This window comes from Lactuca virosa, chromosome 5 (assembly GCF_052849685.1).
Source record: "Lactuca virosa cultivar CGN04683 chromosome 5, Lactuca_virosa_CGN04683_v6, whole genome shotgun sequence".
Classification (NCBI taxonomy): Eukaryota; Viridiplantae; Streptophyta; class Magnoliopsida; order Asterales; family Asteraceae; genus Lactuca; species Lactuca virosa.
In genome coordinates, this window is record NC_136430.1 from 332,839,806 (window position 1) to 332,858,071 (window position 18,266).

At 30.4% G+C, this 18,266-nt stretch overlaps 1 protein-coding gene across 1 annotated transcript; it reads right to left on the reverse strand.

Annotated features, from left to right (window-relative positions):
• Positions 1-10,868: 10,868 nt before the first annotated feature.
• Positions 10,869-17,709, reverse strand: LACS2 (long-chain acyl-CoA synthetase 2). Its single transcript, XM_079051916.1, has 19 exons — positions 17,393-17,709; positions 14,644-14,707; positions 14,476-14,565; positions 14,181-14,237; positions 14,031-14,079; positions 13,867-13,943; positions 13,677-13,716; positions 13,495-13,589; positions 13,250-13,414; positions 13,029-13,139; positions 12,870-12,957; positions 12,730-12,796; positions 12,578-12,653; positions 12,383-12,500; positions 12,056-12,301; positions 11,843-11,982; positions 11,581-11,763; positions 11,372-11,491; positions 10,869-11,184 (listed from the first exon to the last, which is right to left on the reverse strand). Exons 1-19 carry the CDS (start codon positions 17,536-17,538, stop codon positions 11,137-11,139), a joined length of 1,980 nt encoding a protein of 659 aa, XP_078908042.1. The 5' UTR covers positions 17,539-17,709; the 3' UTR covers positions 10,869-11,136.
• Between the last annotated feature and the right edge of the window lie 557 nt (positions 17,710-18,266).

Sequence of the window (18,266 nt, forward strand, 5' to 3'; positions counted from 1 at the left end):
ACATTTTACTTACGGATTAATAATCGTTTTTAAAGAGAAGTTTGTATGAATGTTCAAAAATGATCTTTCTTTCATTTTATGTAAACCATGTTTGACAATCATAGAAAGATCCAACTTTTTTATTTTTCTTTTTTCAAATCCTATGTTTTAACAATTTAAATGCATATCTTTTATTGGTGCTAGATTCTTCATGTGTGATGTTAGGAAAAGTGATTGACATGATATCTATTAAAAATCTAAAGAAATTATGTAGTAATGAAGGCTTGAAGGATATGGGATCAATTATAGGCATTTTTCCTCCAATGAAGATGCAAGTATTAATGAGTATGATCATGAAGATGTAGAGGAAAATAGTGAATTTTTAAAGGATTATGTTGAAGATAGTGGAAATATCACATTGGAAGAACAAAAAAGTGCAGTTAAAGAAGATGGTGGTGATGAGGTTCTTATTCTTGGCTCTGATAAACGAATGGATGGCATGAAAGGCAAGATTGATTTGGAGTCAAAAGAAGATGGTGAGAATGAATGAAGTAATAAATTAAAAAGAATTGGAAAATAATAGTTTAAAAGGGTACAGCAAATTTAAATAGAAGAAAGGTACGTGTGAAGCTTAATTTCTAAGCCTAATGGATTCAACGGAATGACATTCGTCAGCCCACGTTTATCAGTCTAGAAAAATGACAATGGCCAAGTGATGATGCTTATTCTCGGCCCAACATTGCTTAATCAGAAATTTTATGAAATTGAGAAAAAAAATGCAAATAATTAGAAAAATGAGTATAATGGTTTTTTTGTTGCCAAATATTTGAATAATCACGAATTCGAATTATGAGATGTATTTCTTTTATAATCCCCGATTTTGAGCATTTAAAATTTTAAGATCTTAAACTCCTTGGTTGCTTGCTTTATTTTACTATTTATTGCAACACTTGGAAATTTTGAAGAACCTATGCGATGCCACATATTAATCTATAAAAAATTAGATGAATATCTTTTGTAGTTTTCTTACATTTAACTTTGTTGGATTACATTATGTTTTGGGACTGTTAGAAGAATATCGTCCATGTTTGTGGTTGTTATCATGAGTTTGTCCAATTTTTATTTCTAAAGAGCTTAAAATTAATGTCATTAACCCTATTCACCTATGTTTCATTAGTTTTAATTTATCTCATGCATTTGATTTTTATGGTTGTAAAAGGTCTTCAATGGCTGGTTTTTAGTTTTTATTTATCTACATATATTTGAATTTGTTGCCTATCCTTTAATGATAAGTAGCTATATGGATTATATATATTTTTTTAAGTTATCAATCCTTAAAATACAGAGGTTTCTAACCTATTAATTCTAAATAAAGATTATAGACTTACATATGTTTTGAAACCATATTACATATTAATTAAAAACAATGATGATAAACTTATGAACAAAGCATTTGAATTTATATAAAAATAATTGTTTGCAAGTTCATGATTAATTATTACAATTTTTATAGTCTATTTAAATTTATATTGCAATGTAAATAATCATGATTTTATCAGATATTTAAACATACAGAACGTAGATCAATATTCATAACAATGTATATATTAATTTTAATTAATTATTATAAACATATAAATAAAAATCTATCTTTTTAAATTAATAATTTTTTTGAAAACTGTGAATAGTCGTGACAATTTGAAATTATCAATAATGTTTTTCTTTTTCAACCGTGCCTTCCACGAGTTTTAAACCTAGTATATATATATATATATATATATATATATATATATATATATATATATAGAGAGAGAGAGAGAGAGAGAGAGAGAGGGTGCAATTGGGAAAAAAAAGATTGAGAATGGGGGAATTATTCTCAGTCAATCATTTAATTAGCATCAAAGCATAAAAGACACAGTGGCAAAGTTGTAAATATGATATAATAATCTTCAATTGCAGATACGTAACTGTGGATAATTAGATAACAGTTTAAATTCATTCCTAATCCATCGTGCATCATCCAAATTTCTCCAACCTTCAAAAATCATCCAGATTTCTTCAATTAAACCCTCGATCAACATCATCGAGCGTTAATCAATCATCAATCTTCATAAATAACACGTTTATCAACATCATTCAATAGTAGACAACAAAAGTTCGTTTTTGGTTCTTTTAATCCATCCTTCAATTCTGCTTGAATACGAGCTTATCTTCAACATATGCGATTAATTATACTCCTAACGTCATTAGATCAGCATCATCGATAATCAACAACAGATCCACTTCATATCATTCATTCAACATCGATCATCAAACAAAACTTCGAAATTTATTTTTTGAAAAATCTCATATAATTCTCTATCAGTCTACTATTTTGTAAGTTTTAAATAGTGGAAATATCATGTTTTTAACATTTAAAAAAAACTAACTTGTATGCACTTCAATTATTTGATGAAATGCATAAACTAAATTACCACGTTACATTCACATATGAATATGTTTTCGCACCTGAATCAGTTTATGTTTATTAAAACACAAAACAAATGCTAGTTTGTATGGTATTCAAATATGAATAACATATAAAAAATTCTATTTATTTCTGAATACACCTTGTAATATTCATATGTGAATATATTGTGTAACATTCACATATGAATATACCATCTAATATTAATAAGTGAATACAACATCTAATATTCACAAGTGAATATATTATGTAATATTCACAAGTAAATGCATCATCTAATATTTAAATATGAATATATTGTGTGATATTCACAAGTGAATATACTATATAATATTCATATGAGAATATACTGTGTAATACTCATGAATGAATATACCATGTAATATTCACATGTGACTATAATGTGTAATCTTCACAATTAAATATATCATATAATATTCACATGTGAATCTACCATATAATATTCATATGTGAATGTACCATGTAATATTCACATGTGAATATAGCATGTAATATCACATGTGAATATATAATATAAACAACATATATCATATAATATTCACATATGATTATACCTTCATGTATGAATATATCATGTGATAATTAATATGCGATAAATCGCTATTATTATGAACTAACAATATATTTTTATTAACATTTTTTATGTGTATTCACATGTTTGTCAGGAATGGTTATAACTCAATAGATGAATAACATCTTTATCAATGGTTGGTTCATATCTCAATGGTTGACGATTGGTTGGCGTTAATGAGAAGATATCATTGACGAAGACAATATATTTTTATATTCATGTGTAGATGTTATATAATGTAATATATTCTTCATATTGATCGTGTTAAAGTCAAATGTAAATGATATTCATTAACCAATACAATGTTGTTTGTCTCAGTATAATGTAAAATTTACATGTAAAATAATATTGTTACAATATACAAAAAAACTATTCGCAAACCAATTCTTATAGTGTATTATTTATATATATATATATATATATATATATATATATATATATATATATATATAAGTTATATTCACAAATGAATAAATCAACATGTATAGTTTATTCACATAAATAAAAATAATAGATTATAATGATGTTTTTAGTAGTGGGATTGAAGTTAGTAAGATTATCAGTAAATATGTCGTAATGATTTCTAAACTTTATTCATATATGAATAGAATAACATGTCATGATGATGTCATCACTAGTAGGAATGAAATTTTAGTGACATCATCAAAAAAAATTGTCGCAATGAAGTTTAGTCTCAGAATTGGATGAAACTCACAAATTTGATGTAAAATGATGCGATTTACAAAACTCACAGCTCCGCCATGAAGTACGCTGTTTTTCGGTCATTTGGGACTGTTTAGGGTCTCAAAATGACGTTTTTCTATTTTTATAATTTTCCGAAAAAAAAATTATCATTTATTCACAAATGAATATAACAGTAATATAAAAAATATGCTTATATGATTATTTTATTAACCATAAAAAACATAAGATATGTGAATAAATATACATTCTGATCGAATAATTTTTTTATCTTTAATTTTATATATTTTATACTTCTTGGTTTTATTAACAGTTTTATTCATTTGTGAACAATATATATATATATATATATATATATATATATATATATATATATATATATATATATATATATATTCACATTTGATTATTACATATATTCATTTGTGAATATTACATATATTCACATGTGGATATAATTCTTATATGTTATTCATATATGAATTACAAACTTACTTAAGACTTCAAAACGACGTATTTTCATTTTTTTTGATTTTCCAAAAAAATGTGTTATCATTTATGAATATTACTTGTATTCATTTGTGAATATTACATATATTAACATGTGAATATAATTTTTATAGGTTATTCACATATGAATTACATACTTACTATGTGTTTCTAAAAGACATACAATGATTCTCGTGTAAAGACATATTCACGTGTGAATATTACGTGATATATTTAGTTTATGTATTTCATTGAACAGTTGGCATGCAAATAAATTATCTTATATAATTATGGTAAAAAAAACTAACAATTGAAGCCAATAATTACAACACAAATCAAATCCTATCAAAATCGATCAATAATCAGTAGGTTGAGATCAAAATTTGTGAAAAAATTCATGAAAATCGAAGTTTTTTAAACCTGAATAAATGATTTTTTTTTAATTCTTCATATATATGGTTATGTTGATGAAGTTTCGATCGCTATCAGTTGTTTGGTATTGGTGAATATTTGATTGATGAAATTTCGATGACTGGTGATCGTTAAATGATATGACATCGATAAATATGGATTATGTTTAACAATTTTGCTTGACATCATCGAAACTGGACAAGATTGAATCACGACTTACACTTAATAGTACGAATAAATTTTTTTGATGATGAATCACAACATTTTGATGAATAAACGAAGAATTTGGATGAAGAATTGATGTTTTTATGAAGTGTCGATGTTTTTTTTATGAAGAACATGTGACGTTGATGACAAACAAGTAGTAGAACATATGATGTTGATGAAGAACAACTGATCTTGATGAAGAACAGAGGAACGATACAGATGGATGAATAACGGATGATGTTGATGAATAACAGATGAACGATCCAGACGAACATCGTTCCTTAATGACCTAATCTAAATGTATTATATATATATATATATATATATATATATATATATATATATATATATAAAAATGTTTGGATGAGGTTGATTCCTCTATTCTCAATCTTTTATTTTTTCTCAATTGAACTTACCTGTCTCTCTCTCTCTCTCTCTCTCTCTCTCTCTATATATATATATATATATATATATATATATATATATATATATATATATATATATATATATATAGAGAGAGAGAGAGAGAGAGAGAGTTAGGTTCAAATGTTTCTAGCAAGTATTGTGTTCCAAAATGCACCAATCAGAAATTAACAATTATTTAATTAATTAATTAATTAAATCAAAATTGGTATTTCCGGTTTTTTGCACCTTGAAATTAATGTGACCATTTAATTAAATCCCTTCAATTAAGGAAACAAAATAAATAAGTTTTATAAACCCTAAAACACGTCCACAACACACCATCTTTGTTCTTTCCCTGCTATCGACGCCAAGAAGCTTCCATCACCACCGACTAGCGGTCGTTTCTCTCCAAAACTTCGGCCATAAACACCACCGGACAACACCTTCTTATTTGTACTTCCAGACGAACTAAATATGGCATCCTCGACTAACTGTAGCGGCCGGCCTCAGTTTTATGCTTCAAAAAACTTTTGCCGATTTTCTAATCATACTTACGCTCAGGTTTGCTTCACTCTATTTCTACTAATTTCTCCGATCCATAATAGTTTTATTTTTAAAGGTGCGTACGAAATGGATACATATTTTTTGTAGAAATTTCAACTTCTCTTATTTCTTTGAATTGTATTATTTCTTTACTCGTAATCAGTATGTTCTATTATTTGGTTTCTTTTGTGCATTAATTTAGTGTGGTATTCTTTTTCTTTTTTTGTTAATTGTTGAATTGTAGTTTGTTTTTGTGTGGAAAAAGTTTATGCAAGCAGGTAAATTGATAGATTCTATTTTGTTGTATATAGCTTTTTTATGTTATATTTTACCTTATGAGTTTTAAAGGGAAAAAATGTGTGAATTAAAAAGAGAAAAGAAAGCAAAACTAGTGTAATAAACTTTATTTCACACTTACATATTTTTCATGTAAACTCACGGTATAACTTAATTGCTTTTAGGTTACTTTTTACAACATGAATTCAAATGTTCAATGTTAGAATGACTATAAGCTTATGTAATTATAATCCTTCATGCGTATGACCCAGATTCACTTAAAGGATTACATATTCAATACTAAGCCTCATCTTTATAACCTTTCAACCTGAACTAAATCAAACCTCAAATCACTTTAATTAATCAATAAATAACGTTGATCAAACCTCAATTCACTTGAATTATTTACAATGTTTTTTTGTATATATGTATTTTGTCAGAATGTTTATATAAATGTATTATGTCAGAATGTAATTTTTATGTATATAAATGAATTCTTTAGTTCTAATCTTCTAATTACAAGCAAATTGGTTTCTTTATTCAGGATTCTTAAAGAATATAAGGTGATTTGGACTTTTTCTATGGTTGGAATCAAGTGATTTTGCAAAAATGAATTCTCTCAAGTGCATTTTGGATTCAAAAAGAAGATCAAATGCATTTTGTATTATAGTAGAAGATCAAGTGTGTGATATAATGTCAAAATGAGAAGGTTTTGGTGTAAATGAGGTAATTTTGATATGTTGAACTATTTTGGATGATAATGAAACATGCCTTTACATGTTCTTTTTTCTCTTTTGATTACAAATGCTAATATTCGAGGGGTTTTTGTGTGTGTTCTGTATCGTTTTTATAATTGATGAAAAGGGTTAAGTTTGCATTCTGTCAGAATTTGCATGAAAAGGGTTAAGTTGGGGAGTTTTTTTTCATATCAGAATGCAAACACATGTTTATTCTATGAGAATATAAATATTACATAAAACATGTGTTGCTAATAATTCTGACAGAATACATCTATACATGCTTTACAATGTTTATGCATATAGAAGAAAAGACTATGATTTAAGTACATTTTGTAATGTATTCTGTTAGAATTTATTTATTCAAATGCATTCTGTTAGAATGTCTTTTGAGAATGTTTGTTAACAACAAGTATATTTGTTTAACTGGTAATACTAACGAGTAATGTATCTTATTCTTTAAGAACGGCATGGAGAAGGAATTCAATATTGATCATACAAGAGAAATATTTGGTATCGAGTTCAACAACAAGTATATATGCGAAGATAAAGTGGATTATATGGACCACTGAAGAAGATCAAGTGTATTTGTTCAATAATTTTATATTCAATAATGTTATTTTTTTAAGAATTTTATTCATTTTTGATGATATTCTGTTATAATATGTATAACTATATTAAAATGTATAAGGATAGTATTTTGTAAGAATATGTATGAATTTGTATTTTATTTCAGATGTGTATTAAGAATAAAATCATAGACCCAACTTTGATGTATATGAATAATATCTAGAATTCTTAAATCAGGTTAATTATCAAAAATATCTGCATTGGAAATATATTCTGCAAAAATAAAATCGAAAATATATTTACTAGTTTATGGTTGACATTTTGTCATTCTGACAGAATAAAATCGGATTTTTAAATTTGAATTAATTTAAAATATTCAGATTTTTAACAATAAAGGAATTAATTATCCCTAAAAATCCGAAAATTTCCTTTTTTAATATAGGTTAATTGACTAAAATGCCCTTATGCTGAAATTTGTGTGATTATATGATACATGTTACTCTATTGTAATATCATAGACGTTCAGATCATGATCTTTGATTCTATTCCATCCGGTGGTCAAGATCTGTGCATTCTAGCACACAATAGTTAGTAAAAACAAAATAATATATATATATATATATATATATGGTCGGATCATTATGTAGCACGGGGTAGCACATGTTACCCCTTAAATTTTTCCGTCAAATGTAAATTTAGTGAAAATTTATCAAAATTTGTCATAAATTCATTGGAAATCCATCACAAATCCGTTATCAATCCTTCACAAAGTCTGGTAATTGTGAATTTAGTATAAATTCGTCGGTTTCAGGATGATTTTGTGACAGAAACTGCCTTTGGAAATGAGTTTTTTTCTAGTAGTACAACCCCTAAAAAATTTGCAACCCCTGATTTTTCGTTCTTGATATGCCACTATATATATATATATATATATATATATATATATATATATATATATATGTACGCAATTTAAGGAATTAAGGTGCTACCCCACACATGTCGTGCATAAGGCTGTCCGTAGTGGTCATGAGTGGGTTATGAGTGAAGAGGAGGCCATGTCACCATTTAACAATTTCACAACCAATCCACTAGGTTGTGGAAATGGTATTCACTAGTGGTCAGGCTATGAAGAGGCAAAAATGAGAGAGAGAAAGAAAGAAAATGAGGGAAAGAAAAGGAAACCAATCAAATCGATCGTCTTCCTCCATCTTCACATGCACTCTACACCCAAGCCACTGACCATTGGGGCGGTGTTCACGCGTCCCTTGGTCGGACACATCAGCTTCACGCGTCTTCTTCTATGTCCACTCTAGACAGCCTGAACAAGCATATTTATTAGACAACATATGCTAAGTTTGGACCCATGAACATTATATAATGAAATGTCCTAACTTGGTTACAATAAAATGAGGTGTCCTTAACTGGCTGGCCCATGGAATCGAGTTTGGATTGAGTGTCCACAAAAGTCCGACTAGTTATACAATTTAGCATATTGGCTTGCATGATAATGATAATGACACTAATAAAGGTAGTTTCAGTTGTGCATTGTGTAGCAGAAATGCCAAAGAAATAATTAAGAGAAGTAAGTAAGCAATGGCAAAGTCCTTACTAAATGGTTCAATTAGTTATAGTGTTTGGAGTATGTACATAAGCATAACAAGATGACATTGTTATTTAGGCTGACCATAACCACCGAATCACACAATATAAGTTATTAGTGAATGAATAGATTGATTTCATGACCAATATGAAGCCTTACAAGTGTTTTCAAGGAAGTTAAACTCTAAAAGAGTTATGGGTTGAAACGGACCAAAAATTCACTTGCATGATTTTGGACCGTTTTGAAGCCGGGTTTTATGTAGAGGTGCACAAAACCATTTTTTTTTTCCTAAATTAGATTGGTTTTGGCCAACAAAATAAAAATCAATTCATATCCAAACCAGTTTATGAACAAAAATATCAGAACCTATAGGTACCGATTAGAATTGGTTCAAAACTAGTTTGAAAAAAAAAACTATTTTTTTCGTTGGTTTTTATTATATTTGTCAAATTTGCTTTCGGTATCGGAATTTAATGAATTTTTTGTGAGTGATCAAAAACGGACCAAAACAGAATATTACAATTTTTTATTTTTTAGAAAAATATTTCTCAGACATCCGGATAGTACAATGGGTGAAAATACAGTCTGGAAACCTCTCTGCACCACTGTATTAACAACAAATAGAAACAAATTAATTAATATCCATAAACCGGGTATAAACCACCGGATTCGCATCAAACCACCAAACCAGTTCCTAAATCGAATTACGTTTTTTAGCGAGTTTTTTTTTTTTTAATGCACATGCACCTCTTAGTTTTGCGTACCTTTAATTGGATGAGGCCTCAGGCTCATGCGATGACATTTGGACCTCAACTGGACTATTAACTAGTCTTTTATTCGATTTGGGCTTTAACCGATGTTTCTTCGAATCCGAGTCATGGTTTCAGTTGGTTTTGTTCATCTGTAAAAGTATTTGTAAAGCTGATATTAAATAACAGCATACATATAATTTAGGGAGGGCCGATGGCTTAGTGACATGTGATTTATTTATAAAAATTACCCAAGGATTTGAAAGGCATAAAACTGGAAGATAGTTCGAAACAAGAGGAGAACGTATGTGAATGAACATACCTATAATTTGGAGAATTTGTGGTCTCAAAAGAAGGGATATATTGTCAAATGACCAAAAATTGAAAAGGGTTTAAAGATAATGACCAAGATTTCCGCTTACACCTCTGCGGAAATAGTTTTTTCTTCTGTGGAACTGGACACATGTGCAAAAAAACAAAATTTTGACGTCTGACGGTACTGATCCTTAGAGCAGGTCTTTGCGGAATGTGTATGGCCTCTGAGGAAATGTCTTTCACTTTATGGAATTGAACGCGTGTGCAAAAACACTTTTTCTGGATTAAAAAAAAAAATACACATTTCCACAGAGGTCATATGGATCCGCGGAGCAACCCTCTGCAAAACTAATCTTTACGGAACCAAAGATTCCGACGATTTTGTTAAATGTTTGTTGTTTATTTAACGAGGTTTCCCCTATTTAGCGCATATCCTTGATTCAAAATACAAATTTTAACTAACAACCTAGGGTTTATAAAAGTTTAAAAGCTAGGGTTTCAAGATTACATCCACAGAGCATAAACGAATTCTGTAGAGACCTCTTCTGCGGAATCTTTGATCATTATTTGAAAACCGATTTTTCTTGGTCATTATCTTCAAACCCATTTCAACTTTTGGTCATTTGACAAATAATCCCTCAAAAGAAAGTCTTATTGAAATAATGTCCTACACCAGAAGGGAGGGAGGGTCCCACAGGTTTTATTCTATTCCAACCCATGCTAAATTGCCACCAATCAATATTCATGTTATATTTTAGTTGTTAAGTAGTGATTTATTAGTTATTTAGAGTTTTGCTATGTGTCTATAATGCTTGTGATCAGTAAATAATGTAAGAATTCAGAAGTGATATTCAATGTTCAGGACTTCAGGCTAGAATATTACATTTTTTTTCTTAGCGGATATTATGATCCACCGTTAAGGAATCTTAAAAATGTAAATAGCCTTTATAATCTTTAATAATACAATATTACAAACCATATTGAGAATAATCTACGTGACAAACATGTTCAAAAATAACGTATGAATTTACTTTACACAAAACACGACACGAACGTTGCTTTGAATGCCATGGATCCACCCACGTGTTTCAGTTTCATTTCTTGGATGTCTTCGCTTCACTATATAGCTGATCAATGCAATCCTACAAATAGACAAAAGAGTAAATTACAAAAATGGTCCTTGTGCTTTTATTTTTTTATTGTTTTTTACCGTAGATAGTCCAAAGTTTAAACATTATTCAGTTTTTGTCCTTATTTTAAGGTTTGGACTAAAACTGAAAAACATTTCAACTTTGGACTAAACAAGACCATTATGTAAATTAGAGGTACCTTATAATATTTTAGGAGCTGCTGCCTCTTTAGTTTAAAAGTGGGAGTTATCAATTCCCTTTCAAAGTCAAACGGAAGTGGCTCCAAATGAACCGCTTTCAGCATCTCAAAACCACGAAGCTGTGTACCCGATTTATTTTATCACCACCCAAAATAATAAAACAACAAAATATAACAAATTTCTTATTTTAATTTAAAACTGAACTTACTTTATTTTTCTGAGCTTCAGAATTAAGCTCATCAAGGACATATTTTCTAACATTCAAGTTGTTGCACAACGACACAAAATCCCCTGATTCGCCATTCTTTTCTGCCCATTCTTCAATCGCCAATCTATCCGGCACCACAACACCAACTAGAAAAGATTCAAAACTATTTCCGTACACCCAAATCTGTCAAATCACAACAAATTTATTAATGATTATTATAATTATACTATAACATTATAGTCAGTATTAAATATTTGCATACCGAGGTTACCAAGGGGCAGCGTGAATACGTGCTTTCAATGTTTTCAACTGCAACATATTCCCCTTGTGACAACTTAAATATATTTTTTTTCCTGTCGATAACTTTCATTGCGCCATCAGGCTGCCATTCCCCAATGTCACCTGTAAATTGCAAAACAAATTTTCAAATTTTTGTACCTTTTTAATAGTAAAAATAATTTTTAAATGTTTTTACCAGTATGGAACCAGCCGTCCACAAGGACAGAGTTGGTAAGATCCTCTCGCTTATGGTACCCTGAAAATAAAGTGTTTCCCCTCAAACAAATTTCGCCACGTGGCACAGGGGCAAGAGCGTCATATCCCATTTCTGGCACCGACTCTAGCCTTGCTTCAATTGTTGTCATTGGGACACCAACTGTTCCGATCATGGAATGCACATTTGCTATGGATGTAAAACATCCACCACAACTTTCGGTAAGACCTGCCATTTTATAAATTTTTACAAAAAGTTAATTAATATTTAATTATTATTATTTATAAAAGATAAAAGATATATACCAACCGTATCCTTGTGAGAGGACAGTGCAACATGTGACTCTTAAAAATTCCTCAACGTGTTGTGGTAAAGGTGCAGCTCCAGATAACATAAGACGAACACGTCCTCCAAACCCTTGTTTGATCTGGAATAATAAAATCATAATCATAAAAATGAAAATTTTTAAACAAATTATTTAGTAAAAACAGACTGGGATTTGACCTTATCGAAGACCAGCTTGTCCAGAAGAGGGGCGGATTTGTCTTGTTGGATACCCTTTTCAAGATTCCTCAATTTACTGTTAATTGTTTTTAGGTTAGTCATAGCACAGGGAGAAAGAGAATAAATGGAAAATGATGAAATAATGAACATACTAATTGTATGCAAAGTCGAATAATGCCTTTTTTACAGCACCTCCGGTTGAAATCTTGGCCATAATACCTAGAGTGATTTCAAATATATAGTTATGTAAAATAATGAATGATCTTGAAATTTTCAAAACTAGTTTTTTTACCAGTGTAAATGCGGTCATAAACACGTGGAACACCACAAAATATGGTTGGTTTTAACACAAGAAGGTCCTCAATCAAATATCTGATATCCTGAAAAAAGTTGGATTGAAATTAGATTTTGTAAGACAGCTAGATTATATACAAATTAGCTAAATTCTTACTCCTTGCCAAAACCCTATTGAGGAACCACTGTAGATGCAATATGTCTCCATTATCTGATCAAATATATGTGCTAATGGAAGAAAAGAGAAGTAGGTATCTTCTTCTGTGGCCTGCAATATAGGAGCAAAATATGAACACAATATATTAAAGAGACAGATTATATTGCAGAATTCAGAATTCAAAATTCTGTAAAGATGGAAACTTTTGATTTGCAACTTACAGGTTTGTCTGTTTCTACAAGTAGTTGATGTACAGATAGGACTTCAGACATGAAAGTAGAGTTATTTAGTATGACTCCTTTTGGTTCTCCAGTGGTCCCACTTGTATACATTATTGTGCAAATGTCAGTTTTATGTTTTGCAGGGAGTTCATCATCCAAGTTTCCCTGAAAATGATGAACAAGATGTGATCATTAGTTAAATAATTGCTGGAAATTTCTGATTTAAGCAGCAATACACTACTTACCATTGAAGTAAATTCTTCCCATGAGAAGCAATCAACACCTTGTTCCATGGCTTCCTTCTTTTGTGCTCCAGAGACATTCCCAAAGCTCACGATAGCTTCAACAAGAAGGACACAGACAGAACTTAGTCATTTTGAAAATGTACATATATTCTTTGATGAATTGATTCGTGAAGTTGGCTTACTTTTTAGATTTGATGAGCAATTTCGAACACATGATAATACCTGCATGAATTATTTATAACCAACCAATCAAGAAAATGATAAGAACAAATGTCTGATAGACTTATAGGGAGGATGCTCCATATGTAAAGCTTATGTGCATATGTAATGCAATTAAGGAATTTGGATAAAGAAGATAACAGTATAACTTACAGCAGGCAACTTGCTCTCTTGAACAAAAACTAAGGAAATTTCTGCATGGTTGATGATGTACTCAACTGCATTAGCACCTGTGGCAAGGATACTCAAATGGTGTTTAGATTAATACAAATAAAATTGACCTCAAGTTTCAAAAATAAAAAGACATGGAAGTGTACCAAGTGTGTCATAGAGGGGCACATAGGTTATGCCATTGCAGTTACAAGCCTGTAAAAAGATGAACTCGACAAGATCATTTTTTTGCCTCAAATGAAATTCACAATAGAAGAGTATGATTAAGAAGATATACCCTACTGATATAATCATACCTCCATCGAAATTATCCATTCGGGACTGTTAGTTCCATATATGCCGCATCGATCTCCCTAAATTCAAATTTGAGAAATTGAACTTAATCATACCAAACAAGCAACTTTTTAACAGACATGAGATTTAATCAATAAAGAAAGAAACGCTTAGAATTTTCAAATTAGGACACATCTCTCCACAGTCACTATGCTCTATAGCATAAACGAAATTTTTTTGAATAAACTTCACAACTGTGTACTATTTTAAAAACTAGATATATAAATAGATATAAAATTATCGAAGTCAGGAACTCACTGGATTAACAGATCGGGTACGGATGGCGGAAGCAATTTTGATAGCAGAATTGTAGGTATCTTGATATGATAGCCATGAATAACCACCGGCCTGTAAGAAATTGAATCCAATCATCATCTTCCATGGAGTTCATATATTCATACGAACGTTAATGGCGGATTTGCGTACCTTTCCATCGATGATTTGACGACGACCAAGCGCAGGGTTCTTTGGGTTTCTCTTAACTGACTCGCTGTAACCAATAACCAAAAGCTTTTAATATGATCATCTAAAACCTTTCCGATTGCTTTCGATATTAGGGGGAGTTTGGGTTATCTTGAGGCAAAACGGCTTTTGGGAAAAGTTACAAAAACCACAGTTTTCCTTTTAAGAAAAATCGAGCTTTTAAGAGCTTTTACCAAAGACAAAACTGCAAATTTGGTTACTGGTACGATTTTTTTTGGGTTTTAGTCCAAACCATCGATTTTTTTGGATTAGTGGTCATTTTGAGCTAGTTTCATTGCGTTTTCGGTCCCTCTGAATAGTGAAATGACTGTAATACCCTTAGGGTATTTATTTTCCATTTTTCTTTCATTTCTTTTTTAAATCTAATATTAATTTATTTATTTTAATAATTAAAAAAATAAAAAGGGTCTCTCTCTCCATCACGAACAAGATGAGCATAGTTTCTACCCCAAAATTCATTGTTATACATCGTCTTTTCTCTGCATCTTTACGCCTCAATTTGGATTTGTTTTTCTTTTTGGAAATCGATTCAGATGGGTTCACATTCTTGGGTAGTATCAAATTTTCTTTTTTGGAAATCAATTAACAGGTAATGTGGAAAGCTATATGAAGATGAACAGCCGATTTTCTAGGTTTGCTCTTCAAGAACAATCAAAATTTTGGGTTTGGTTCTGGAACAAAAAATCAATGTATGAATCTGAAAAAGGATTATGGGTCTTCAAGAACAACCGATTTCTGAAAATTTGATTTCTTATGTGTGTTTTCATACCATTTATAGGTTTAGGGGTAATGGAATCAAAGAAATAAATGATGGCACTGAATAAAATCGAAGCTGAATCATCCCATAACTCGATTGGGTCACGAGAATCAGAGTTAAAATCGAAGGTGAATCGAGAACACAATATCATGAGAGGCTCATATCTGCAAGTTTGGAATCGAAACCTGAAAAAGGGGATCGAACACGCCATGACTGCATTTTGTGTGTGTGTGTATGTTGGATCAACAAATCTGTATTTCTATGTATGTTGAAGAAGATGAACGCAGAAAAGTATTATTGTGTCTGAGGTTTGAAGATGGGGATGTGGGTTTTGATAGATTTTTTTCCGGGTTCATTTTGTATTCTTCCATTTGTGTTCATAATCACCTTCAACCTCCACCTTTATCAACCCAAGAACTATGCGCCCAAGTGATTCAGCAACCTACAATCTTGCTTTGCTCCCTTCTGGTATCGGAAGTAGGCAAGAAGAACACAGTGTTACCAAGGTTCACTGACCTATAGCCACCGTCTCGATCTTGGATGGGTTCTATTTGGTGTGGAGAGAGAGAGAGGGGGGGAGGTGGGTCCTCTCAATTTTTAATTATTAAAATGAATAAATAATTATTAAACATTTAAAAACTGATTTTAAAAATAGAAAATAAATACCCCAAGGGTATATAAGTCATTTCAGTTTACTGAGGGACCAAATCCGCAACTTAACTAACTCAAAAGGACCACTAATCCAAAAAAGTCGGAGTTTGGACTAAAACCCCAAAAAAATACATACCACACGGACCATTTTTGCAATTTTGTCTTTACCAAACATCTTTTCTCTGTTATCTTTATCTAAAAGGACTTTTAGCCTCTAAAAAATAAGCCAAAACAACGGCTATTTGTAATAAATCATGATGACATGAAACATATTCTTTGGATAACTTTTACACAATGAAATAATATATTTAATAAAAGCATTATAACAAATAATAACATATATTCTAAGAAAATCATATTAATCAAGTTGTATAGAATTGACTTAGCATTATCCCATTTAAATAAAAGCAATAAATTTATTATAAATTTAAACTTTTAACTGCTATTGCATCACTGTTAATCAATTATTTTGAAAAAAAAAACATAATTAACAATTATGTATGTGTACGGCTGACTTTCAAAGTTGTTAGATTTAATTAATAACTTATAGTGATAAAAATATATCATGTTTAGAAATTTGTACGAATAAATTGAATTTTGTTGAATTAGCCTTAATTAACTTTAATACTTTTTTTAAACAATTAGTTATCTTAATTTTATTGTCCAAATCGCTTGAAAACGCCCATCACTTGGAATACACAACAAAAACCCACTATTTTTTGTCATTATGTTCTAAGTTGTCAAGAAAATGACGTTATTTAATGTTTTAAAACATACCATTTTCTAACAACAGAAAACATTATGCTTCACTAACTTGTTTCTTAGATTAACAAATTAAAATATGTATTATGACGTTTAGTTAATTATTAAAACAAATTGGAAGCGTACGAACAAAATCGTAACTATTAATTATCTTATTAGACCGGTGAGATCCTATCTTAATTGGAACCAAAAGTCAAACCGACCCGACGAACCAATGTTTTTTCAAACTTCGATCAAACACAAAACAACTAAAATATTTTCTTTTTTCTTTTAAAATTCTAATGACTCGAAAGATCGATCATATATACTGCCATTAAAGTTATTCAAAATTTCTCCAATCGAAGATCATATCTCGTGAATGATGACAATACTGATAATAGCTATAGATCTTTTCGATAAATATTTATATGTAAAAATCCATATACATGCATATCTAAAATCACAATAAAAAATAAAAGTACGATAGGGTTTTCAAGCATGAATGAATGATGAAAACCAATGAAACTGTAAAAAATAAGTAACCTGAAGAAGTCCCAGGGTGAGTCATAACCGGGAGGCAACTCCATGAGAGCATCCTTGGCGTAAATGCACCTGTACGCCGGACCTGCAGACGGCGTTTCGCCGGCGGCCGGTCTTGAATCGTCAGCTTTAATGGTGTAAACCGACATGTTTTCAGGCGGAGATGGAGGTGATGGCGAGATGAGTGAGTGGAGAGAGGAGTGGTTGTTAAAAGAGGAGGAAGAAATTAATTAAAGAAGGGGGCCGGGGTCGTGGTGGCTCAGCTGCATTATACAGCGGAGCTTTTATGACATGAGTCTCTCTTTAAAGTTTGCACTCTTCCTGCTTAAGGATTCCCACTCATTTTCACGTAAACGGTATACAATCTTTAATGCTTCATCTACCACAAATATTAATATTAGTTTTCTTAAGGGATTATATCTCAAAATAATTGATAACTTTCTTTTTACCACTAGAGTAAAATACAAATTCACAATACATGTAATACTTGATGTGATGCGAATTTCATATAACAAACACGCAAGACTATATAACAAAATTCTATATATAAAGATATTTTCTAATTGTTAATTAATTTGTTATCAACGGTAAATAAAGGGTTTTTTTGATAACCTAAAAGACTGAAACCAGGTCAAATATGAATCATTTAACATTCACCGCATTTGATATAGTCTTTGAACCGTCTGTAAACAGTTAAAAAACTATACATTCTTTAAATCATTAAGTTGTTGGAATCATTCTATTAGGGTGAACGCGGTGCGGTTCGGTGCGGTTATTAGCTAAAACCTCATCATTAACCGCAAATGCGGTTAATCCATTTTCAAAACCGCTTGGTGCGGTTATTTTTGCGGTGCGGTTAGGTGGTTATTTTTGCGGT